Source organism: Xenopus tropicalis, chromosome 1 (assembly GCF_000004195.4).
Source record: "Xenopus tropicalis strain Nigerian chromosome 1, UCB_Xtro_10.0, whole genome shotgun sequence".
Taxonomy (NCBI): domain Eukaryota; kingdom Metazoa; phylum Chordata; class Amphibia; order Anura; family Pipidae; genus Xenopus; species Xenopus tropicalis.
In genome coordinates, this window is record NC_030677.2 from 144,286,768 (window position 1) to 144,312,336 (window position 25,569).

At 39.8% G+C, this 25,569-nt stretch overlaps 1 protein-coding gene across 1 annotated transcript; it reads right to left on the reverse strand.

Moving 5' to 3' along the window:
- Positions 1-814: 814 nt before the first annotated feature.
- Positions 815-25,328, reverse strand: sec14l3 (SEC14-like lipid binding 3). Its single transcript, NM_001126793.1, has 12 exons — positions 25,247-25,328; positions 18,062-18,143; positions 14,788-14,831; positions 13,758-13,820; positions 10,556-10,744; positions 8,865-8,960; positions 8,042-8,102; positions 7,372-7,455; positions 6,059-6,165; positions 5,677-5,816; positions 2,588-2,757; positions 815-1,718 (listed from the first exon to the last, which is right to left on the reverse strand). The coding sequence occupies exons 1-12, from the start codon at positions 25,298-25,300 to the stop codon at positions 1,576-1,578; spliced, it is 1,233 nt and encodes a 410-aa protein (NP_001120265.1). The 5' UTR covers positions 25,301-25,328; the 3' UTR covers positions 815-1,575.
- Positions 25,329-25,569: the final 241 nt, after the last annotated feature.

A 25,569-nucleotide genomic window follows, 5' to 3' on the forward strand; every position in this document is an offset into this window, starting at 1 on the left:
GTGATAGGTACTGTTGAGAGGATGGGGAGAGGATAAGATGGGGAGAGGATAGACTCCTCCAGGTAAAGTAAAGAGAAATGCTTTGGGTCCATAAATTGAATACATTATGGCTCGAGGTCTTAGGGCTCTGGCACACGGGGAGATTAGTCGCCCGTGACAAGGGAGATTTGTCGCGGGCGACTAATCTCCCCATGTGCCAGAGCCCTTAATAGGGAATACATGTTTGCATAATACATGTTTACATAAGTAAGTTAGCTATCCTATACAGATGCTTAGATATTTATTTTATTTGTTTATGTGTGTTTAAATATTTTCTTTCTTCTTCAAGGTTATTGAATGGTTGACATTGCCACCCTGAGTGTGGTTCACAGGTTCTGCATACAATAATGTGTCTCAGAAAAATTGCTAAGTGCAGTTTGCAGAATGTGTCTACTATACGTCTCAGGTATGTCAGATTGTTATGTACATTAACCAGGGGATGATATCACTTGAGGAAGGAGAGGAGTTTTTAATCCCCCTCAGAGGGGCCCAAAACATTGCCCTTTGTTTTTGTGAACATAGGCTAAATAAACCACACTTTTGACACAATTTAAATTAAATTAATTTAAATTAAATTAAATTTGGTGTGCTTCTGGATTTTTCTACTTTGATGAATTGACTCCATGCAAGGAAGAGGTCTTCTGTTTAAGCACCCAAACACATCACAAGTGCACGGTAGGTTGAGCTCTCCATTATCATGCATTGCTACCTACATAAGTCCATGTGTGTTTCCCTTTGTTCATAAGGATTTTTAGAATCAACAAATTGCAGCAAATTGTAGCTTAAAAATCTGGGATTTATTCAGTAAGAAACAATTATAATGCCCCTGTAGATTATAAGGAAAAGGATTGTCCTACTGTTAAATTAGTCTATATTGAAAGGGAGCTTTCAGGTGTGTAAACAAAGACCTTGTATACCTTTGTAAACTAATTACAGTATATTTCCTAAATGTCATAAGGACAGTGAGCTTGGTGTTCTGATGCTATATTCAGAGGCTATAGCCACTACAATTTATTACCTATTTGAAAATAATATAAAATTATCATGCAATGTATACCTTAGTTCAAACAGTATGTTACTGGGTGACACACGCACTAGATTTATAATATATTCCAAATCCTTAGGAGCTCCCCTCATGGATGTAAACAAGTCTTTTCAATAATGAATTACTTTCGTACCATCTTCTAATTCCCATTAGGCATACAAATGCCAGCACACTGCAGTCTTTTATCAAAACAAAACCCTTTTGTCCTAGTGAAATGTGGCTTTTTTTATGCCACATCTCTTTTAACATAACCTGCACTGAATATAGCTTTGACTCCAGACTCTAGCATGAACAGATTATATTTGCTCATACACTGCATTAAGTCTCTGATATATATTACAACATGGCACTCATAAGTCATTAGTAACTTATGGGACAGGCAGCTCACCTCCTGAGTGCCTTCATTCATTTATACCAAATCAGGCATTATTGCAGTATCCGACATTAAAGACATGCCACAAACAGGGATCTCTGCCATATGGATAGTGTCTCTAGAGGGTAAGGCTGCTTTCCATCTTGCTTTCTAATTGCTGGATTTTTTCTTCTGATTTGCGATCAGGAAGCAGAACTTCAACTGTATAGCTGACTTTCTTAGCATGGATGAAGCTGTAAGTGTTATCAAAGCGCAGTACATCTGAAAGAAAATACAGATCTTTGAGTAAAACAAGACAAACTCCATGTTGATGAGTGCATTACAATCATTGCTTCAGCAAATTTTGCCAAGTGATCGGATCTTCCCATGTATGGCCAGCTTATATTATCATGAATCCATACTGGTGGAAAAACAATAAGGTATAGTGATTCAAGTAACGGAAAAAAATCTGGCCCCCAGGTCCCAAGAATTCCAATAATAGTAAAAGTTTATTTTCCTGTTCTACCTGACACTTGTAAGGCTTTTTAAATTAGGGAGGAGAGAAGGTGAAAAATGACACAAACATGGGGTGGACTTTACCTAAAGGCTACAGAGTCTCCCTAAGTTCTGTGCCATCGTTAACAACTGCCCTTTACCACAGTTAAGAATGTTGGCTTTAAAGTATAGTGTACATAAAACAAAGAGAAATTGTGAGAGCTTGGTCTAACCCACAATGTAGCATTGACCAGCAGCTATTTATTCAACGTGTTTTTAAATTTAGTTCAATATTCAGTACACATAAGTCTTTGTAGGAATCTTCAAATGGCACATGAACTTACATAGTTTGACCAAAATGGGATACTAACGCTTCCATTTTTATAAAATATATTTAAGGGATTCAAACAGGCTGGATTTAAATGCTTCTTTTTCAAAGAATAATGTGCCATGAAAAAACACTGTGATCCATTGGAAACAGTAGCCCTTTGTTGTGTTCCAGTGAGTTTTTCCTCATTTTATTTCTGCCCACCATTTTTTTGCCTTTCTCTTTTATCCCTCTCTTATTTCTGTTTTTACTCATTAGAAAAAAAGGACACAAACCTTTATTACAAAATATATAATAACAAGTTTCCTTTATCCAGTTCAAGACTTACATGTTCCTGGTTCAGTACAAGTCATAGTTCCATCCTCAGGAACCATGTGTGCATTGTATCTCTGATTTGCCAACACCTCAACCATTTCTCCAGCTTTCTGTCTCTCGCCGGCTTTTGTCTTTCGGTATATTCCAAAACCTATATCTGCACCATCAGACTGGAACTGCCATCTGGAAGTTAATAGCAGAACAATGAGCCACAAATGACTTTAGTATGTATGTATATATATATACAAATTCCTGGGTAAACATGTGCACAACGGGGTCCTTTAAAAAATACTTTTATTAGTTTTAAAACATTATAGAATGGGTCAATGTTTCAGTCTCCTTCTAAGACCTTTCTCAAGACCTTGGAATTTGTGTTTAAATTAATTAATTACGAGCTTAGGAGACTTATATATACACATACAGGTACGGGATCCCTTATCTGGAAACCTGTTATCCAGAAAGTTCCGAATTACGGAAAGGCAATCTCCCATAGATTCCATTATATGCAAATAATTCTAATTTTCAAAAACAATTTCTCTGTAATAATAAAACAGTACATTGTACTTTATCCCAATTAAGATATGATTAATCCTTATTGGAGGCAATACAATCCTATTGGGTTTATTCAATATTTAAATGATTTTTAGCAGACTTAAATTGTGCCAAATTATGGAAAGATCCCTTATCCAGAAACCCCAGGTCCCGAGCATTCTGGATAACAGGTCCCATACCTGTGTGTATATTTATACATACAGCCAAAAATAATATTGTAATATTGAATGTACTCTGTGAGTAAGTTAAATGGAAACCATAGTCTATTAAACAATGATAAGCAACAAAATTTGCCTGTTTGTAACATTAACCAGTATTGCTCTCATATTTACAAACCTACTTAAAGGCACAATAAAAAATATATGAATAATCTGTAAAATATATCATTATAAAGAGTGTGTAGTGATTCCATTAATCACCTGACTCAGTGTATTGTGTGTATCCTTGGAAGTCCATGGCCCCTGACATTGTGCAATAGGTGGTACTTTGTTCAATATGTAAAAAATACATTTTGGATATAAACATAAGTTTTATGTAATGAAATACATTTATATTAACTGTATATGGGAATTGGTATGGTTTAATAACACCTTAGGATGTTGCCATTGCTTCATGGGAGGAGAGTATATACTATGTTTGCACATGTGTAAACACGTTCACATAATACAATTTTTTTTTTACCACAAATATTGTATTGCATGCCTCATATTTTTAGTAACTGAAGCTGTGCTGTCAGTTACACATTATCTCAAAAAAGATAAAAATTCTAGATACACCCCTTGCCAACTTTGGAGCCTAAGGGCATAAATCATAAATCACCCCCAGTATGACTTTTCTTCATTTATATGAATTTTACCTAATTATACTTTACTTTTTTTAATTGTACTTAAAATGTGGTTTTATTGTATAATGTCTAAATAATACTAATGTGACTAAGTGTGTTATATCACAAGACCTTAGGGCTTATTATTAAACATAATAAACCCAGGCAGTATAAGTCAAAAGGGAAACTAGATAAATGTTTAAGGGGAAACTTACACATTTGAACGTAAGATACATTTAGTTACACAGTTTGTACTTATGTATGCATAAGATTCCAACTAAACTTGTTCTAGTTTAGTATCTAGTTTCCCTTATGAGTCATAAGGAGTGCCTGGGTATATTATGTTTGATTTATGATATTAGTCACTCCTGTGTGCACCCAATCCCAAGTATCTAAATAGTGGGATGAGCAACATTTTTACTCTTTGTATATAGAGTAGGGAGGGTGGCTTCGCTCTGCCCCTTTAAGGACAGGTTTGCAGTTAAGAAGGTACCTAAAAACCCAGTTTCCTTGAAAGAGGTCATGGAGTGCCTATGTTTATTACATCTGATAAATGTGTGCACCCAATTCTGTGTAGCTGGGATTGTGGTATAGCGGCATAGTTAGGGGTATGTTTATCATACTGTGGTATAAAACATCACTGGTGATGTTGCTCATAGCAGCCAATCAGATGCTTTGCTTTGATTTTCTAACTGTTGAAATCTAATTGCTGATTGGTTGCCCTGGGCAACATCACCGGTAATGCTTCACTCCACTTTTTACACAGCATGATAAATATACCCCTAAATATGCTGCTATACCACAATCCCAGCTACACAGAATTGGGTGCACACATTTAACAGATGTAATAAACATAGGCACTCCATGACCTCTTTCAAGGAAACTGTGGGCTTTTAGGTACCTTCTTAACTGCAAACCTGTCCTTAAAGGGGCAGAGTAGGGGTATATTTATCATGCTGTGTAAAAAGTGGAGTGAAGCATTACCGGTGATGTATCCCAGGGCAACCAATCAGCAATTAGATTTCAACAGTTAGAAGACCAAAGCAAAGCATCTGATTGACTGCTATGAACAACATCACCAGTAATGTTTTACTCCACTTTTTACACAACATGATATACCCCTTAGTGTGCGAGCCAACATCACCGGGGATGTTGCCCATAGCAACCGATCAGCAATTAGATTTGAACAGTAACCTAGAAGTTAGAAAACAAAAGCAGAGACCTGATTTGTTGCTATGGGTAACATCACCAGTGACGCTGGCTTACACACTATAATAAATATGCCCCATGAGCCACTGGAGGGTGAGCAACATTTCTACACTTTGTATGTACAGTATATATATATATGTATATATTATATAAAATCAGCAGCCAGTGAGCAATTGCTGCCATATAAACTAGCTTCTTGGCAACAATCTATAGTTATTTCCTGAGCTAAACTGGGAAAACAAGGATATTGAAGCTTCTCAGTCCTTACAAATTAGATTAACAGCATAGAACCCCATTCTTTTCTAGTTTATTGTGACTGTTTTGTTAGCAGGAGTCCATTATGCAGGAGGAATATCTGTGTACAAGTAATCACAAAAAGGACCAAACCAAACGTCTGAGGGTGTCGGTAGTTCCAGGGTCCCCATGCCTCAGTATGTGCACTTTTGATCAAAACCACAACTGCACTTGCTGATCCTAAAGTATTAGTTTCCTTATGCTCTTCCTATTTCTTCTCTCACCTGAGGACACAGCTAGGGAAGAGAATCTCATATTCCATCTGCTGACTAGATCCCCTGTTGATATTCAAGGTATTTTCGTAATTCTGCTTTACCTGGTCTCGAACATAGTATTTCTTAGGGATGTCCCCACCATAGTTTATCTGCAAGAGAAGTTACACCACCAGGTAACACTGGATAATAACAAGTTGTAGAACTGAGTCTCTTCCTGTCTTAAATAGCGTATTCCCCAAAAATTCAGTATCATTTAGTATTCAGGAAGATAACATCATATATTTAGAAGCATTTCCTGAATGATAAGTGTATTAAGAAGATAAGAAAAACTGGGTATACAGGAAAGAAATAATTGATTTTATGACTGCAGAAAGTCAGTTATTTACTGTACCTTGGATTTACATTTGGGGTCACCATCAGGGTCAGTCAGCGTCCCTCCATAATACTGGGGCAGTTCCTCAGGAGCTATATATTTCTTTAGCACATCCTGCCAGTTATCTGCAGAAATCAAAAAGAATTAAATGCCCAATGTAACTTATAAATATATCTCAGTCAGTGATGGAGCTAAAAGTTAATTAGCACCATGGCAAAATAATTTAAAAGCATTGACACTCCCCTGTGGACCTGCCATCCTGGTCCAGTGCTGTTAGTACTGCAGATTATTTTACAAATACTGTATATACTCGAGTATAAGCCGAGTAATTTTACCTAAGAAAACTGGAAAAACGTATTGACTCGAGTATAAGCCTAGGGTGGGAAATGCAGCAGCTACTGCTAAGTTTCAATAATCAAATTATTTAATAAAAGGACACTCACAAGTGCTTACATGACTGCCATATTAATAAACACAAGGTGTGGGCTGGAAAATTAGGCACATCCAACATAAGATAACCACATGCAAGGTTGTACAGGTAAATCGTCCGATCATACACGCACTAAATATACAAGGAAAGTACCACCAATTTATATTGTGTTAAAGCATCGGCCTGAGATAAGATCTTCAACTAACAGCATCCATTACCATCTGCGTTCCTGTGGTGTGGCCCAGATCCCCCTTCAGTGGGCACCCTGAAGCCAGTTCTTTCTAATTCCTTTTTAAACAAGTAGACAAGTATTTTTATTATAGCAGTGGTATAGCGGTATAGGCAAATTTTATACATCTTCTTGTGCCATATCAAAGAGCTGGGGCACATAAAATGCTGTGACAGGGGCTTGCTGTGGCAATCTGTGGGTACTTCCATTGCTCACCCCACTTTTTACTGAAATTGTAGAGGTCCAGTTACTTGGAGAGGCAAGGAGCAAACAAAAATTATGATAAAATTTCTCTTTAATATTTGAAGTTCTTCAAGCAGTATTGCCCATTTGCTATTTTATACACACTCTGGCAGTCCACCCCTATGCAGCACGCATCGCCCCCCCCCCCGTGCGCGTGCGACTTGTGTGGACGTGAACACGTGCTCGAGCGCTGCACGGGGGGGGGGCACGGCTGACGTTCACAAGTATATACGTGACTGGCGTACGGCAAGTACTCCAGCAGTGCCCCTACTTGACTTGAGTATAAGCCGAGGATTCCTTTTTTAGCACATTTTGAGTGCAGGAAAACTCGGCTTATACTACGGTAATACTGTAAAACTGGGTTTTTCCTCTGACCAGAATAACAATTGTTTATTTATTTATTTTACCAATTCTATGTGAATTACTTACCACCCAAAACCATGATCTTTCTTCGAGTGTCCTCGCTTAGAAAGTGCTTGATAAGATTATAGGCCACTGGAAACAGTTTAGGAGCTGAGGGAATATAACACAAAAAGAATAGTTTACGCATGCACTGCAGAGTGCCTGTTTTTTTACCCACAATACATCCACTGCAACATGGAGACATTGTACCAAAACAGATGCAAACTGTACATGCTGTTTCCCCAGATTGGCACAGTTTTAATAACAGTATTAACTGAAACTAATAGCAGATCCAGGCCCCATATTGCATGAGATGCACAATTAACTTATAATAAATGAGGCTTGAAAAGTGAATTAATAAAAGCCAAGGAATAGCTATGGAGAGAAAGAGACAGAATGTAGCTAGGCAAGGTTTGTCTCTGCATATTTATCACTAGAAGAGGAGTCCCTGGCTATTTGTTCACATGTGTAGGTTTTTTCTGGGCATATTTACCAAAGCCTAATAAGGAATTTGCTTTGTTTTCAGCCCTTGTTATCGTGATTGAATAGAGAGTTGTGAGATTTCCTTTGGTTTAATCTGTGGCAAGCTCTAGTTTCATTCTTAAGAATAATTATGCTACTAGGTGAGGTCATTTGTACAGGAATAGGAAATGTTCTAGAGGTGCAGGTACTACCTGCGTGAATTCATAGCCCTTACCTTTGATAACAAAGAGCCTTTTTAGTGCCTCTGGATAATTATCCTCAAACATTTGCAGAATCTGGAAAGCAAAAAATCTATAACTAGAATCCACCCATGCATCCACTCTTTTTGTTAAAAATTCCAGCATTGGTTTGACAAAATGAAACGCTGTTTTTCTTAAATGGCACTCAAGTTAAATGCCTACAATACAGACCTGGAAGACCTTTACAGAGATCATATGGCACCGGTCCTCCTAATTTATACCCATAGGTGAATGACCGCAACGCATTATAATATTTTTAGTTTAGTACTATACTGTAGAGTGAAACTGTTTTTAATGTATAGTATCTATAAAAATTGTATGCAAGTGATGATGAGACCTGATACACTTGGCTTTTGACTTGTAATTTTCCTCTAAGCTGTGTCTGTAAGGTGTTAAGAGTATGTTTGGAAAAGTGCTAATGTAAATCTGCTACAAATGTCATCAATATTTGTATATCTGAGTAAATATAATAAAAAAGATCAAGCCAGAGAGTCTAAGATGGTATAACTGTGAGTGTGAAGTGTGTTGTTTCCAGCATGGTAAAGATCATGGCACCAGAAACAGCATCTATCTACAGTACAGCTGGTGCAAAACACAAAGGGAACCTTGGAAGTAACACATCCCTAAGGCCGGTGTTAATTCAAGTGTTCCTCTTTGTGTTTGTGCACCCTGTATAATGTACAAATATAGAGAAGTGTGTAAAGTACCTATGTGAATATCATTATAATGCGTAAAATTTTGAACTTGTGCATTACATCTTCTGTTAGTAAATAAGCCCTTCTATATGTTGCTTCCTACCTCTCCATATAGCTCCACTGCAGGTTTCCATAAATGCTTCAGCCCCAAACCTTCTACATCATAAATCATAACCACATCTTCTACCCTCTTTCCGAGCTGCAAATAAATAAAAACTTTTATTAACCACCTTCATCAGTGAACTTGTCTCCAAAGATGCCTCCCGTAGCTCTGAACATTCTCTTCTGCTGATTCATAGCACATTCTCTGGACTACAGTGATTTACCTGAGCTTAGAAGCCAAATAATTCTGCATCATAATTAATGGATAATGTTAGTGAGAAAAAACACAGAGCCAGAGGCTTGAAAAATGGACTAACATGATCCAGAGTGGAAATATGCCATGGACAATAGGCTCCTGAACCTTTGGGCTGGTACAATAAGTTCAATATATAAGATGCAACCTTTTCTAGCCATAATCATTGTCAAGCTTTAGTTCTCCTTTAAACCTTAGTCTTAGGGGCTGATTTACTTACCCACGAACGGGTCGAAATGAGTCCGATTGCGTTTTTTTCGTAATGATCGGTATTTTGCGATTTTTTCGTATGTTTTGCGATTTTTTCGGATTCTTTACGAATTTTTCGTTACCAATACGATTTTTGCGTAAAAACGCGAGTTTTTCGTATCCATTACGAAAGTTGCGTAAAAAGTTGCGCATTTTTGGTAGCGTTAAAACTTACGCGAAAAGTTGCGCATTTTTCGTAGCGTTAAAACTTACGCGAAACTTTGCACCTTTTAAGTTTTAACGCTACGAAAAATGCGCAACTTTTCGCGTAAGTTTTAACGCTACGAAAAATGCGCAACTTTTTACGCAACTTTCGTAATGGATACGAAAAACTCGCGTTTTTACGCAAAAATCGTATTGGTAACGAAAAATTCGTAAAGAATCCGAAAAAATCGCAAAACATACGAAAAAGTCGCAAAATGTTCGTTTTCAAGTCGGAACTTTTCCAATTCGGGTCGGATTCATGGGTTAGTAAATCAGCCCCATAGCTTCGCAAACCCTACATTTCTCAGTTATATGTATTTACACATAGGTGGTCAGACATGCAATCACTAGGGCAGGAGTTCACAAAAATGTTGGTAAGGTAAAATGTTGTAAAAATGTTGTTTGAGCTGACTTATTCACAGACCAATTTTCTGTCATTTTTCCACTTCTACCGACAATTTTCAAAAAATGTCACTAAAAAGTGGGCACGGCTATGGTGTACAACTTTTTTGACAAGTTTGGCAGCATTACCACAAGTAGATAAAACTATAAGACACCTTCAGTGAATCTGTTGTTCTTACAACATTTTTACAATTTGTCTACCAACTGTGTACTTACCGACACTTTTGTGAATTCCTCCCTAATAGTTTTTATGGATGTTACCACCTGCATTATAGATAAAAAGCACTCTCTTGATCCAACATATGGGAGTGTGCTTACCGAAAAAACACTACAACAACTTCCTTCCACATTAAATGATGATAGTCTTAAGCCAATAATCATAAATAAAAAATGAGTAGTGTGTAAAATAGCATCACATAATGCTTTGAAATAAAACCTTCAGTTTGACAATGACTTGCTTTAAAACCAATAACTTGTCTCATTTTGATCTCCTGAATCGTGTGTAAATATACTGTATTTATGCTACTGCTTTTATTGGCGCTGTATAACATTTCTAATATATGGCCAGAGACAGTTTCTTTTACCTTTTCACTCTGCATTCGGCATGCATGGTGCAGAACCTCACAATCACGCATCTTGGTTTTCATGAGGTCCTGCTTGGAAGCTGAAAACAATAGTCCCTTGGGATCCAGAGGCCCAATAACATCATACCAGATGGGACTGTCCTCCCGGTCATGTCCACACAAGCCCCCTGACAGGTATTTCTGAACCACCTATTGAGGACAAAGGATGCCACTAATTTAAAACAAGACATAAATTGATCTGAGAAAAAAAATTATGGGACAACACATAACAAAGGCAATAAAGCTTATTCATGTTTAAAATAAAATATAGCCGGTTTACATACTCAAATGAATCCAGTCAAGTAGACCATTTATTTTCTCTAATCGCCGGTGGGATCGCATACGCGGTGCCGAAATCGACAAAGTTTCCTCTCAAGGCAACTTCGGCGATCGTGGCGCCACGTATACCATCCCACCGCGATTTACATTCTCACAGGTGGGATGGCATATCGGGGAGATTAGTCGCCCGCGAACATGGAGATTTGTCGCGGGCAACTAATCTCCCCGTGTGCAACAGCCCTAAAAGGTAATCTAGACTCATGGGCACCCCTGGAGTTTTGTCACTGTGGTTTCTTCTAATTTATGTATGTATATCTTTATTTATAAAGCGCTACTTATGTATGCAGTGCTGTACAGTAGAATACATTAATACAAACAGGGGGTTAAAGATAATGGATAAATATAAAGTACAACAATAAATACAAGGTACAGTTGCAATAAGAGTCAGAAACAAGATGAAGGAGGTCCCTGCCCCGTAGAGCTTACAATCTATATGGGAGGGGTAACTAACAGACACAAATGGGCAAATGTAAGTGCTGTAGGTCACAGTGGGTGACACTACAATATAAGTGCCAGCTCCCAGATCAGGTGCTGGGTGAGTGCTCCAAAAGGTAGTCTTTAAGTTTAGTTTTAAAAAGACTGAGGGAGGATTCTCTCCGGAGGAAATCGGGGAGGGCATTCCAAATGTAAGGGGCAGCAAGGCAGGAAACAGCAGTAGTAGTGGGGGGCGCAACCAAACGGTTGCTCTGCGAGGGTATCAACCCAGCCCACAACAATCACAACAGATTATAATGTACAACTATCTTACATTAAGGGCTCTGGCACACGGGGGAGATTAGTCGCCCGCGATTAACTCCCTGTTCGCGGGCGACTAATCTCCCCCGTGTGCCAGAGCCCTTACGGAGGGACACTGCAATAAACTTTAGCCACAAATGGCTATAGCTTGTAGATAACATGACCATATAGAAACTCAACTTACCTCCTGTTTACATATCTGAACTGAAACACACAAGTATGCATTTTGGCACCAAAATCTGCTCTGTGTGCCTGCACCTGGGCTGACACAGTGGCTCTGGGTACAGACGAGAAGGCTGATGCTAGTTGATGAGTTGATTCTCAGCATGCATTTATCCACAGGCCGAGAATCATGCCTACAACTGCACCTGACTGATTTTCCATTACAAGTACCTGGCTTTTTAAAATATTTTCCCATTTTCCATTTGTGACCAAAAGAGATACTATTTACTCAGTGTCTATGCAAAGTGTCATGCCCTGTCCAGACACCTTTGTGTAGAGGAGACACATGCTTCTTACATATTTACTCTTTATTTTTTTTATATTTGCACTTTATTCAGGGTTAGAGAGCTGGGAGTGGGGTAAAAAGCTTACATGACAAAGTGTATATAGTATGTTAAAGGTAGTCTGTATATAGGAACTGGGTGTGTGCAGCAATATTTCTATGACTTACTTTAAGCACACAGGAGGCAGAATCATACAGTGTGAGTGTGCAAGCAATTGCCAATGCAGAAATGTCAATACACAACCAGTTGTAATCTGGTGAAGCAAATGCAGAAGGGTGGGTCTCACAAGCATTGCAAATTAACAGCTGCCAGAGTTAGGATTAAAACACCTTTCTTTAGGCAGAACAGATTTACTTGCACCTAAACCGATAGGATTGCAGTTATTTCTCAAAACCTGCTATCCTGTGCAGTACACTAACTAGGCTCACATTTCATAGCATCCCTAGTTCATAAACTCACGTGCACAATGTCCGAGATCCTTCAATCATTTCAGTATTACCAAAGCAAACAATGGAAAGTATAAGGTGTAACTGTACACAAACAGAAACAGATCGCTATGCATCCACTTAATGTTCTGCCAAATTCTTTTGGGCACTTGATTTGAAGTAAATGCACTGGGCAAACTGAAGCAGCAGAGCAGGCTGTCCAACTCCAGGTATCAAGGGTCTTAATATGGACAGGTATTAGGCTTATCCTTAGCTAAGAAGGATTGCATCACTAATTATTTCCCATGCAGTCCAGCTAAGACATAATGAAACCCTGGCATTTACTCTATGGATGCATCAAATTCTTGTATAAAATTTGGCTGAGTAATGAATTATCCACTAATCATTCCATACCCTAATTTGCATACTCAAACTTGTTAAAAAAAAAAAAAAAAAAATAGTAATATCTATAAAACATGCTGTTGCATTCTATTGTCCAGAGCTATAAAGTCATTTTATTTAAGGGTTTGAATTTAGACTGACTTAGCTAGTAGAATCCTGCAGAATCCCTTAAAAAGTGCTGGAATTAGACCAAATCTTGGAACCAATGCAAAATAAAATCATTCTGCCCTATAGCAGGCCAACCTTACACCTCAGAAACATTTTAATGGGTAAAATGCATTTAGATGAGGCTATGTCTGCATACTGTAGTGACTGATGAAAAGAATCTACCTTGAAACTCTGCAATATAACACATATATTGTGGTTAAATCCCTTTAGTCTCTGTAAATGCTGAAACCGACATAAAAAACAGAGGACACAAGTAACAACTGAATACATATGAAGTCAACAGCAATTAAGCATTTTGGCTTTTCCTGATTTGTGGGGTTAGGACGGGTTAAGAGTAGAGAGAAAAGGGGGGAACAGTTGGGGAACACATGCCATTAGGATGGTGTGCAATTGAGAGGCGGATCTTGCAGTAAGAACAACATGGTTCTAGAGCACCTATGAATCTGAAGTTAGGTATCGTGGCAGTGCGACAATATACCTCTCCCATGAAAAGCTTACTGTGTTTTTTTTTAGGGACATAATGACCAAAACTTGTGGTTGCAGTGGGTGTTTTAGCAGACCCAAAACAGTTGTCACGTTTACACTCACCTCTGGAGGCTGCCATTTTTCCAGCACATTGTCTGAGTCCATTTGCTTTCGAAATTCAACATTCTGAAAACACAGCGCAAGAACAGTGAAATGAGGGGCCAATAGAAAGGAGAATGTAGCATGAACAGTACAGTGGAAACAAATAATAAGGAGGAATATGCGAAGGCACAAGACGCAACAACGCTCTACTGTTACATGTGTGCATGTACATGTGTGTTACATGTGCGTGCAGTTCCACTGATAGTGAGGATGATATCGAGACTGTATTAGGAACAAGGCTAACAAAGTTCAATTTTAGAAAGCAAAGACGTATTCTTACCATTAGCATTTGATCCTACTGGGGCTTTTCCTCTGTAAATCTGCCAATTGCAGTTCATGCAATTATTTACCCCAAGGCTAAATTATTTAGTGTGTAAGATGGCTCAACATGTGTGCCTAATTATGGGATGGGACCCCTGCGGTGGAACGCATAAAGCACCCTGTGTATATTAAAGCTTGGTCTGGACTGGGATTCAAAATAGGCCCAGACATATAAAATACACTGAGGATCAAGCAGCCCAGTAAATAGTGACTGTCTATGGCATCTTACAGCAGCCCCTCTGGCATTTGCCAGATTGCCAGTCCATGCCTGATTAATACATTGGATGCCCTTTGAAACTGAAAAGTATACCAGCAAATCTGTATTATTTGCAAGGATAAAAGTTACATGGCAAAAACATGGTTTGAGCACACAGTTTTGCATAATTATTAAAGTTAAATAAGGCCATAAATAACTGGCAATTTTGAAACTAAATGTAACTAAATGAAACAAAATGTAATAAACACACACACACTTTATTGTACCTAGCCACTACAAATGGGTGTTCATTTTGCATATTATATGAGATTATGGGCACAAAATATATTTAGTAATTATGAAAAGAAATCCACTGTATATGTTGTATTTTTTCAGTGTGATTACAAAACCAAGTTGTGCAGAGCAGGTTAAACATGGTTATTATCGCTGCTTCATTAGGTATAAAGTCCTCACCTTGCGGAGCATATTCTCTGCTTTCTGCAGGTTAAAGCTTCTAGCTGGGGGAACAAAGAGGAGATTACACAGGGATTATATTACAGGACAACAACCTTTATTCTGTAACCCTTTAACTACTCAGGATTTATGATTCTATACCTAATGTAAATGTGTGGTAGTCAAAAATATCTGTACGAGTTCTCAGGTTTACCCCCTAGACTGATATATTTGCCTTAGAACTATGTTAATCCCTATGGTTTATGGCAATGATCCCCAACCAGTGGCTCATGAGCGACATGTTGCTCCCCAACCCCTTGGATGTTGCTCCCAGGGGCCTCAAAGCAGGTGCTTATTGTTAGATTCCTGGCTTGGGAGCAAGTTTTGGTTGCTTAAAAAACAGCTGTACTGCCAAACTGAACCTTCTATAGGCTGTCAGTCCACATAGGAGGTACCAAATGGCCAATCACAGCCCTTACTTGGCACCCCTAGGTACATTTTTTTATGTTTGTGTTGCTCCTCAACTCTCTTCACAATCGAATGTGGCTCATGCGTAAAAAAGTTTGAGGGATCCCTGGTTTATGGAATATACTATGCAGCCAGACAACTGGCACAAAAAGAAAAAAATCTGCCCCTTTTATGGGTTTTTTCAGAAAGTGTCTATAAACAAAGTGTTTTAAATCCATTATTATACTATTTATAAGATAACATTATGAATCAGATAAGGCATGGTACAAGGCTCAGCAGCAACAGATAAGCAGATGAGCAGATAAGCAGACAATCCTGCCAAATATTTAGATATATACAAATTCCATATTTCTCAAATTGCTTTATTCCATTGGGCTCCTGTTTGGGTTATGGGACCCAGTGTCTATAAACAAAGTGTTTAAATCCATTATTATACTATTTATAAGATAACATTATGAATCAGATAAGGCATGGTACAAGGCTCAGCAGCAACAGATAAGCAGATGAGCACAGTGCCTTGCAAAAGTATGCAGCCCCTTGGCCAGTGCCCTGAGATTTTGTGATACTTTTTATTTCAAAACTCTGAAACTCATAAAAAATTTTGTAACATGACATGTTAGAAAAAATTATAAGCAAAATATTTGCCTAGTAATGTTTTTATAGGCTGCTTTGACAAAGCATTTAAGGGCCAGGGTACTAATAAGTGCACAACACCATGGATACTTGTACAAGTATAAGATAAAGCCCTTGAGCATGTTGATTACAGTGTCTGATTTACCATTATGCTTACAATGGCTGTAAAAGCAAAACTGAAGAAAGAGCCAACAAAAATTTTGTAGTTACACAATGATAGTTTATATTAAGTCAAACGTCCATCATTAAGTTACCCTTTTCCCAAGTGAATCGTAGTCTCAGTTGTTCCAGAGGAAGACAAAAACACCCATTTCAGTTGACGTCATAGGGAAATTAGACAAGTCCTTAATCAGCATTGTAATTAAGTACTAACAGCCCTTTCCTTTCAACTGAATAAGTGGCATGTCCAGTCCATGCTTCCTCAAAAATATATAAAGAGACAGCTCTATGAGACAGGTGAGCTCCTTCCTACTGTGTATATTTTAAACAGTGCTGCATATCCTAAGAGCCAGGGTCAGACTGGGTCCACGCTGAATGAAACTGTGTGTGTGTGGGGGATGGGGGGAGCAGGAGCTCGCAAATGGGGTGGGGGGGGGGGCCCGACTGGGAAAAAACCTAGTAGGCCCATGGCCCAGCCCACCACCCCATCCAGAACTGTATGCAGTCATCACTGTATGCATCATGATATATGTTGACCAATAATATGTCCAACTACACTAGAAATACATGCATAGCAGAGATTGATACCTGGCATCAATCCTACCAATGGGACCCTGATGATTCCACGTTATAACCTAAAGCATCAAAAGCTAATATTGAAGTGTATAAGTGATGATGTCAGCAGTAGCTGAATGATATATTTAACTTTTATTGGGTCAGTCAGTGGGCAGCAGTAACTTGATTGCATATTATGTAAATATGTACTACTAAGTAGTAGTAGTAGTAGTGAAAATAACTTGGTGCAGGCAGGTACAAGTGCACACTTTTGCAATATGGAAGAGCAGCATTAAGTTGTGTGTGGACAGCAAAATAAATCTGCCTTGGTATTTAATCCCCACATTTCAGCATGAATGAGAAGTGGGTGGTAAGAGGCACTTGGGTATCACCCCTCCCGTCCCCTAACTTGAGTGTAATTTAGATGTACAAGTAAGGGAGCAGCAGTTGACATAAGCAACAATGGAGACCTGTAAGGACATGGCTGGCTTGCAGCTGCCGACACTACACTCTGCACCTATCCTGTCCAAGAAGGAGAGCTCAGCCAGAACCTGGACAGAAGTGCTCTCTGCATGAGCACTATGGGGTGCGCTTTTGCACTTCTGTCTGGGGTCTTTGCACATAATGCCTTTAGGCTTAGCTGGCCCATTGTAGGATATTCACCATATTTACATAGAACCATGACTCTGACTTGCAATAGTTTCAAACAGTAAGGATTGCTTAGTGGCACAATAGTACCATTTTGGCATTTAATTCCAGATAAAGCAATAAGGGAATCAGCACTCAGAATAAAGTGATTTACTGAAGCTGATGGCCTTACTTTTCTAGGGCAGATTTGCTGTATGTTGATCAAGTTAATTGATGCCAGTGTTACTTTGCCTTGTCTTAGGCAGTAATGTTTTCTTGAACAATCAACTTTTTCCCAAGATTCTGTTTTTCAGCAGACCGAACCAAATTCATATGTAGTATTTCCCTCTATGCTTGTGTAAAAAAAACCTTAATAACAATAATCAATGGGTCTGGAAAAATGAGTCTAAATCACAAAAGCTGGTTAAAGTAAAGGGATTGAAAATTTTGCACAAAGACTATACTTCAGAGTTTCTGTGCTTTAAAATATAAAAAAGTACACAAAACAACATTCTAATGTAAGATAAAATGAAAGAGTAGTGGCTCCAGGTCTGTGTGGTTTGCATCTGGGTACTCTGCAAGCACTCAACAATATCACTTTTGTTTTTAATTTCTTGTGGGATTATGGGCTTTTCAATATGGTGCTCCTAGAGGAAGGAAAGGGTTAAAGTCTGTTCAGAGCTGATTAAATTACTCTTGCTATCTATTATAAGGGTAAAGTGCTCGTTCAACACCCCCAAGATTACCCTGTTATTTCATTTCTATATCCCAACTGCAATAAAATTATTTTCAAGGACTCCAGTATCAAAACTCTTATCATATGTAGCCTTGTTACCTTCCCACGAACACTCACCTCGCAACCACCGCAGCAAGAAATAGTCATCTTGAGAAAAGGGGGGCAGCCTTGGCATCAGGTCCTTCACATTCTCACGGAACTGTAGACAGAATATACATTAGGAATAATTTACAACTGCAATGTGCAAAGTACAACTTTTGGCGCAAGTTGCCATGTTTTCTACCCACAATTAAGCATTTTTCCCAACAATTCCAGCGTAGTTACAGCAGTGAAGTAGTGATGTCCCTGACACAACTGTGAGAAAAACAGGGCACTCCATATTTTCTCATATTTGTAAATAGTTTGGGGATCTTCTAGGGTAGTGCTGTCTAATTTCTGTGGTGCGAAAAGCCGGAATTTTTCTAGCATACATAGTAGAGGGCTGCTAATGGAAGCAAGTTTTGACCACTCCCCTTTTTTAAACTGCACCCACTTCAAACCACACCCGCAAGAGCTTTTAAGACCATGCCCACATTATTGGTGGTAGCGCAGCAAAAACCCAAATGCTTTGTTCTCACTGTGGGGATATCATTTATATGTGAAAGAATTATATTATGTCATATTAAGACACACCCTAAAATCCATATGACTCCCCCTCCCCTGTGGATAGCATAGCAACCAGCACATAATTACACACCTTAGGTTAGGGACCATTTAATGGCTATTTCCAACTACCAACAAACTCCCAGAACAAACTCCTGCCATGTTCACCTTCCACAGGCAGCACAGGGCAGGCAGAGTATGGCACAGACAGGCAGCATAGAGCGGGCAGAGTATGGTACACACAGGCAGCATAGGGCAGGCAGAGTATGGCACACACAGACAGCATAGGGCAGGCAGAGTATGGCACACACAGGCAGCATAGGGCAGGCAGAGTATGGCACACACAGACAGGGTATGGCAGGCAGAGTATGGCACAGACAGGCAGCATAGGGCAGGTAAAATATGGCACACACAGGCAGCATAGGGCAGGCAGAGTATGGCACACACAGGCAGAGTAGGGCAGGCAGAGTATGGCACAAACAGGCAGTACTCTGCCTGCCCTACCCTGCCTGTGTGTACCATACTCTGCCTGCCCTATGCTGCCTGTGTGTGCCATACTCTGCCTGCCCTATGCTGCCTGTGTTTGCCATACACTGACTGCCCTATGCTGCCTGTGTGTGCCATAATCTGCTTGCCCTACCCTGCCTGTATGTGCCATACTCTGTCTGCCCTATGCTGCCTGTATGTGCCATACTCTGCCTGCCCTATGCTGCCTGTGTGTGCCATGCTCTGCCTGCCCTATGCTGCCTGTGTGTGCCATACTCTGCTTGCCCTACCCAGCCTGTATGTGCCATACTCTGTCTGCCCTATGCTGCCTGTATGTGCCATACTCTGCCTGCCCTATGCTGCCTGTGTGTGCCATGCTCTGACTGCCCTACCCTGCCTGTATGTGCCATACTCTGCCTGCCCTATGCTGCCTGTGTGTGCCATGCTCTGACTGCCCTATGATGCCTGTGTGTGCCTTACACACAGGCAACATAGGGCAGGCAGTATATACTGTAACATAATGCTGGCACTGCTTCTACAGTCTGAGCTGTGAAGAGGTGAACAATATGGATGCTTGCAGTCTGAGCCTGAGGTGTGAACACTGCAGGGGGTGAACAATGCAGAGATTAAAAGGTGTGAACACTACAGGGGGTTACATATCTGAACAATACAGGGGGATTACAGCCTGAATACAGCCTGAGGTGTGAACCATGCAGGGGGCCAGTTAATCTCAGTATTGATTTCATTTAAAGCTTACACAAAGGTAAGCCATCAAAGCAGCCAGACAGGTGGGGGGGCCACACAGAGGGGGGTCACCAGTTGGACAGCACTGTTCTAGGGGACCCCTACAGTGAGCACCCATCTTTTTGATTATTAGATTGATCGTGTGCACATCCAAATACTTAATCCTGACACAACTCTGGGTGATGTGTTGAAACATGTGCAATTTTGCATGTGCTTTGATGCGAATTGGACACAAATGTGCTCAAAATCTTGGTGTTCAGATGTTGTTATTTCTGGTGCTTTCTGCCTAAACTAAGGGAACCCTGGGGCTACCTCTTCCATTGAGGGTGGTGGCAGGTTTAGGGCCCTAACAGACACACTCCAGTTGCTGAATAAACACATACTAGATAGACATACAGATGTTTTCTTGCTTCTTGGCACATGGAGCTTTTCTTGCTAGTTAGTGGAATGCCATTCCCTAAATCAAACAGTTTTCCCCTTATACTAGGGAAAAGAACTGTTGCAAGAATCAATAACAGAGTGAGAGTGCTCGCTGCCTTTGAACACACACATATTTTGTACGTCTATGCAGAAATAAGTGACTCATGTGGCGCTATCCTTGTGTCAGGTGTATGATGGCACTGAGGTTATAAACATACTGACCTTTACAGTCAAGGACTCTTCCTTGCTCAATCAGCCCGATTAGATAGTCACTAGTATTTATTCTTGGGTCTTGTCCAGCCCCAGTCCTCTCCTCACCAATCTGTGCACCATTTCTAACCTGCCACCTGTTACTGACTATATTTCACTGCATTTTTAATACATTCCCACAGTGGGCGTTTCCATTAATTTGGGCACATTTTACAGCCAGCAGTAACTGCAGGTGACTGGGTGGAGCAAAACAGGCAGATTTCTAGAAAAATCCATGCAAACTGATAAGTCTGCTATAGAGAACACTGAGAATTCTAGTGTGAAAGATAACAATTAGGCTTGAAATAAACTGCTTTAAGTTTTCTAGGGCTTCACTAACGTAAAAGATAGATAGTAAGAAAAATCAATAAACACTTAAATGATCTATACTGGGGTTTGTGACACTGACAACCAGACAGCTTTTTTTCTCTTGCAAGCAAAAAGAGACTAATTAATCAAAAACCATAAAAAAGAAAACATGAAGGCCAGTTAAAATGTTACTTAGAATATGTCCATCTATAACATACCAAAAGTTAATATAAAGGCATCCACTTCTATTTGGTCCTCTTGTAAAACAGGTAAAAAACACTGCCGAAAGCTTAGACCAGTGATCACCAACCAGTGGCTCGGGGGCAACATGTTGCTCCCCAACCCCTTGGATGTTGCTCTCAGTGCCCCCAAACCAGGTGCTTATTTTTGAATTCCTGACTTGGTGGCAAGTTTTGGTTGAATAAAAACAAGATTTACTACCAAGTAAAGCCCCCTGTAATCTGATAGGGTGCATAGAGGCTGCCTAATAGCCAATCTTAGCCCTTATTTGGCACTTTTATGATGCTTGTGTTGCTCTCCAAGTCTTTTTACGTTTGACTGTGGCTCATGAGTAAGAAAGGTTTGGGATCCCTGGCTTAGACAGTAGCCTTTCTTCTCCAGCCATACTTATGCCTCTTGTGACACTGGCCTTAGTGGTATCTGTCTGAACTAAGCCTCTTATCTCTTTCTCTCTCATTGTTAAATCAGACTCAGGCATCCTAACCAGCAGTGTAGTAAATATTATCAAGCCTTTTGGATTAAGGGTAATCCTTGTAGCACAGTGGCACTGAATCTGAGTTTACAGTACATCCAGAATCCCTCCTATCAAGGAGGGCCCTCTGTTGTTTGCCAGATTATAAACAGAAATGGATATCCCAATGCAGCATAAAAAACAAACAAACATTATTTCCCCCAAACTACAGTACTTTACACAATATTACACATTGTTTTCAGACACATAAACAAGGTTTAGTCTGGCAATAATATTTGTACACTTGTTGGCAAATGAACTCTCTGGTCGATATCTCCCTACATGTATGCAATGGCATTGCTGTGACTGTGTGCATTGCTACTTCCTGGTCTCCTACAGGTCTCCACTGGCATCCCGCTACCACTATCACTGGCACAAAAGGGCAAATTAACTTGGGAAGTATCCCCTGCATTTTTTTGTGTCATGCTACAGTGTTTTGGGTGTCTAAAACAAGAGTTCTTCCTTCTGAGCATTTTTACCCTCAACTGCAATGCAAAAATGTGTTCTGTGGTGCAACACACATGTGCATCAGCTGAAACACAGTACAGGTATGGGAGCTGTTATGCAGAATGCTAGGACCTTGAGTTTTCCAGATAAGGGGTCTTTCTGTGATTTGATCTCCATACTTTAAGTCTACTAATAAATCATTTAAACATTAATTAAACCCAATAGGATTGTTTTGTCTCCAATAAGGATTAAGTATATATTAGTTGGGATCCAGTACAAGATACTGTTTTATTATAACAGATAAAAAGGAAATCATTTTTAAATTATAATTATTTGCTTATAATGGAATCTATGGAGTCTATATTTCGTAACTTTCTGGATAATGGATCCCATACTTTCCTATGTGGCCAGCTTCATGGTAGGAATTAAATGGAAGAAATAAAGGGATCTCTGAAGTGCTTGGCCAAGATACTTTAGGAAAAAATCTCCCTCCTCAGTTATTCCTATAAAGGCATGCAGGCAATTGGGACAGGAGACTGGTTGCCACTGGTTTTTATTGTTTAACCTATATTTATGTACATGATAACCAGTGAAAGGATTTTGTATAATCATAGTGGGATTGTTTTATTGCTCCATTTGTATGTAACCTTCCGTCACATATTTGGTCTATGCCACATGATTGTAAACTTTTAGTTTTAATTCCTTTCCATTATGGAGTCAAGGCTTGAAATTATGTCGTTAAGCACTTTTTCAAATGAAACCTTACTACCTTGGCTCACTCTTGCACCTACACTTTTCTGCATGTAAATCCATTTTACAACATCTTGATTCTAGAAGAAGATGTTTATTGGTTCTTTCTGTCTTTATACAACGGTACCTTCCAAGCTTGCAGCTGTCTGGATGCATTTAAAGGAATTGAGGGACCTAGCATAGTGATCAAACCCTTGTTTAGGCTGTGACCTGTAAGGCCACATCTAATTTGACCAAACAAGGCAGCTGGCGATAGCCCAAAATTAACCTTTGTTGTAAGAATAAATACTTTTTACTTCACTGCTCTGTTGACAGATGTATCTTCATCCTACTCCAGAGTCTGCTGGGATTGTTCAATAACTTTATTTTCCTTTATTTGCTCGCCATCTAAGGGTGAAGACACACAGAGCTACTAGTAGCAGCTACTTGTCAAAACTACAAATATAGACAATGTTCATCATCGTTTACTGATAATTGTCTCTACGTGTGTTTTAGAAGAGGAAATTCTTAGTATTGTTTTCAGACATTTAGTAGCTGTGACAAGTAGCTGCTACTAAGTAGCTCTGTGTGTCTTCGCCCTAAGTCATTTCCACCCTCACAACCACCATCTTTCACCCTTCCTTATTCCCTCTAATTAAGAAGTAAGCGAGGTCCAACCATTGGTCAGGGCTCTCTTTAGCTCATGAAATGAGTACAGAGATAGGAAAATATTGGTGTCAGTAATTCAGTCATACTTACAAGAATATTTCAGGCAGGAAATATTTCCACCCCTAAATGACATTCAAGTTGATATTTTAGGTATAGGTGTATTTAGGCAAGCAAATAGCAATTTTCCATTAAACTCACCCTAACTGGCCTTCAGACTGACTCACCTACCACTGTTCCAAGCCCCCACAGTTTGGGAACCACTAATATAGACCATGATATGGAGGTGAAGGTGTAAAAGAGCTTGTAAGGTTCTGGCTGAGTTTCATTGTACATCAGTAAAACTAATTATCTTCACAAAGGGGGGGGGGGGGGGGGGGTTAATACTGACCACCAGGTTTGCTTACAGTCCTCTGAGTCACTAACACATCAGTTATGCGGTTGAGCTCACAGACAAGAAATGGTTAACCTTAAGACTGGTCCCTTGTAATTTTGTCACTACAGCAGCCAGACAGTCCGGTGATACAAAATATTAATGTCATGGACTAGGGCCAAATTTCCCAGCATGCTTCTGTCACAAAAGGGGTGACCCCTTTCCCCCTAAAATCTGCAGCAAATTCAGGATTGCTCACTAAAGAGATTACTATAACTACATTGCTACAAGAATAGCATGTTTAATATTAGAATCAACCCAAAAACAAATGGTCATGTCACTTATTTTTGGTTATCCGTTGCTATTTTATTACTTTACATCATATCAAACAACACAGATAACAAATGGAAGTACCAGAAACAGCAGCATATTCTCTTTTTCAGCATTCCAGAATATGCCACTAAACTGTGAATTGGGCCGTGATGGCTATTTATTTTGTCGGAATGACAGATGTGCTAGAAGCTGTGGGGAGTGTATAGCAAAGGCAAGCCTTGCCTATGTATAATAAGCCTTATTGTGAGGCACAGAGGCTAAAATATTATTTCCTAGGTACTGGACAACAAAGTATAACAAAATAGTTCTTGCTACTATATACATGTGTTTAACCTGCTGACTTCCATTCGTGAACCTTTCATGCATTACATGTTTTTAGAAGGGGGTGGAACATGCTTGAAAATCTTGCAGGGTGAGTTTGTAGCCATACACACACATATATATTGTCATGAGAAGTTGTGTACAATCATATTCAGTTTGGAGAGCTTGGTGTCTAGTTAATCTTGCTGCGTTTGGTCAGCGCTAGGTTATTTTATGGTAGAGATCGGTAATGTAATTTCAGCAGGCATCTGACAGTGCAATTAAGAAGTTAATGAGGCTTGCCAAGCGGAAATGTCAATAATTATAACACTAAAGGCTACTTTGTGGCAATTACAAGCTATATGTACAGTAATGTTTCCATACAGGCCGTTATTCATAAGAAATGCAACCGCTACACTATATGTATTTACTGAGCTGACTTCCTGTTTTGGAGAGCAGCCCTTGGGCAGGTGATTTACTGTAAGGACAGCATTCCATAAACGCAAACATCTTTAGCCTTTGTTGAACTAGAGCTATGCTAATGCTGCTATATATGCAGGTACAAAGCTAAGGAGTGATATTCTGTATGGTATATTGGAAGGCAGAGGAATAAGGTTAGCCCCTCTGTATAGTCAGCTACATCTTGCAGCCCCAAGCAGCTTTGACAGCCCAGCTCTGGCTGCGGGTTCATCACTGTTGGTCGGGGTGCCCCAGGAGGAGGCAGACTCACTAGGCAGCAGAATGTCTGGATTGGGGCAGGATTAAGTAAGGTATATCAGCAGAGCAGTGCTAAATGGAAGCTGAGCATCAGATGTAGAGCCAGGGGAAACAAGCAGCGGGGATCAGTTCTCACCTTCACAAGGGCCTCCTCCTGCTTAGGGCTGAGATCGCCAACTCGTCCACTCATTGTATAGATGCCGGTGCAGCGATTCCAGTGATTCCAGTCACAGAGCTCAAGCTTGTCTCCTTCTTACAGAGCAGAGCAGGAGCGCCACCGTGTCCCTGTCACACTCGGCTCACCGGGCATCTCTCTGTTATTATATCCCAGGTTCGAGCCACGCCTATGAAGGAACAAACCGGCCTTCCTTCTCTTAAAGGGCCCCACAACAGGAACCGGTCGAGCTGGCACAGTGACAGAGCGCCCATAGGGCAGCCTGCGCCCTGATTGGTTCTCTT

Bases quoted from the DNA above. Each gene is read 5' to 3' on its own strand.
- sec14l3 (NM_001126793.1), bottom strand. From the start codon at position 25,300: ATGAGTGGACGAGTTGGCGATCTCAGCCCTAAGCAGGAGGAGGCCCTT. The intron at 8,961-10,555 runs GTAAAAGAAACT...ATTTATTTGCAG, and splicing joins GCCGAATGCAGAGTGAAAAG to CTCGGAAAGAGGGTAGAAGA. The intron at 5,817-6,058 runs GTACAGTAAATA...CTTCTCTTGCAG, and splicing joins ACCCCAAATGTAAATCCAAG to ATAAACTATGGTGGGGACAT.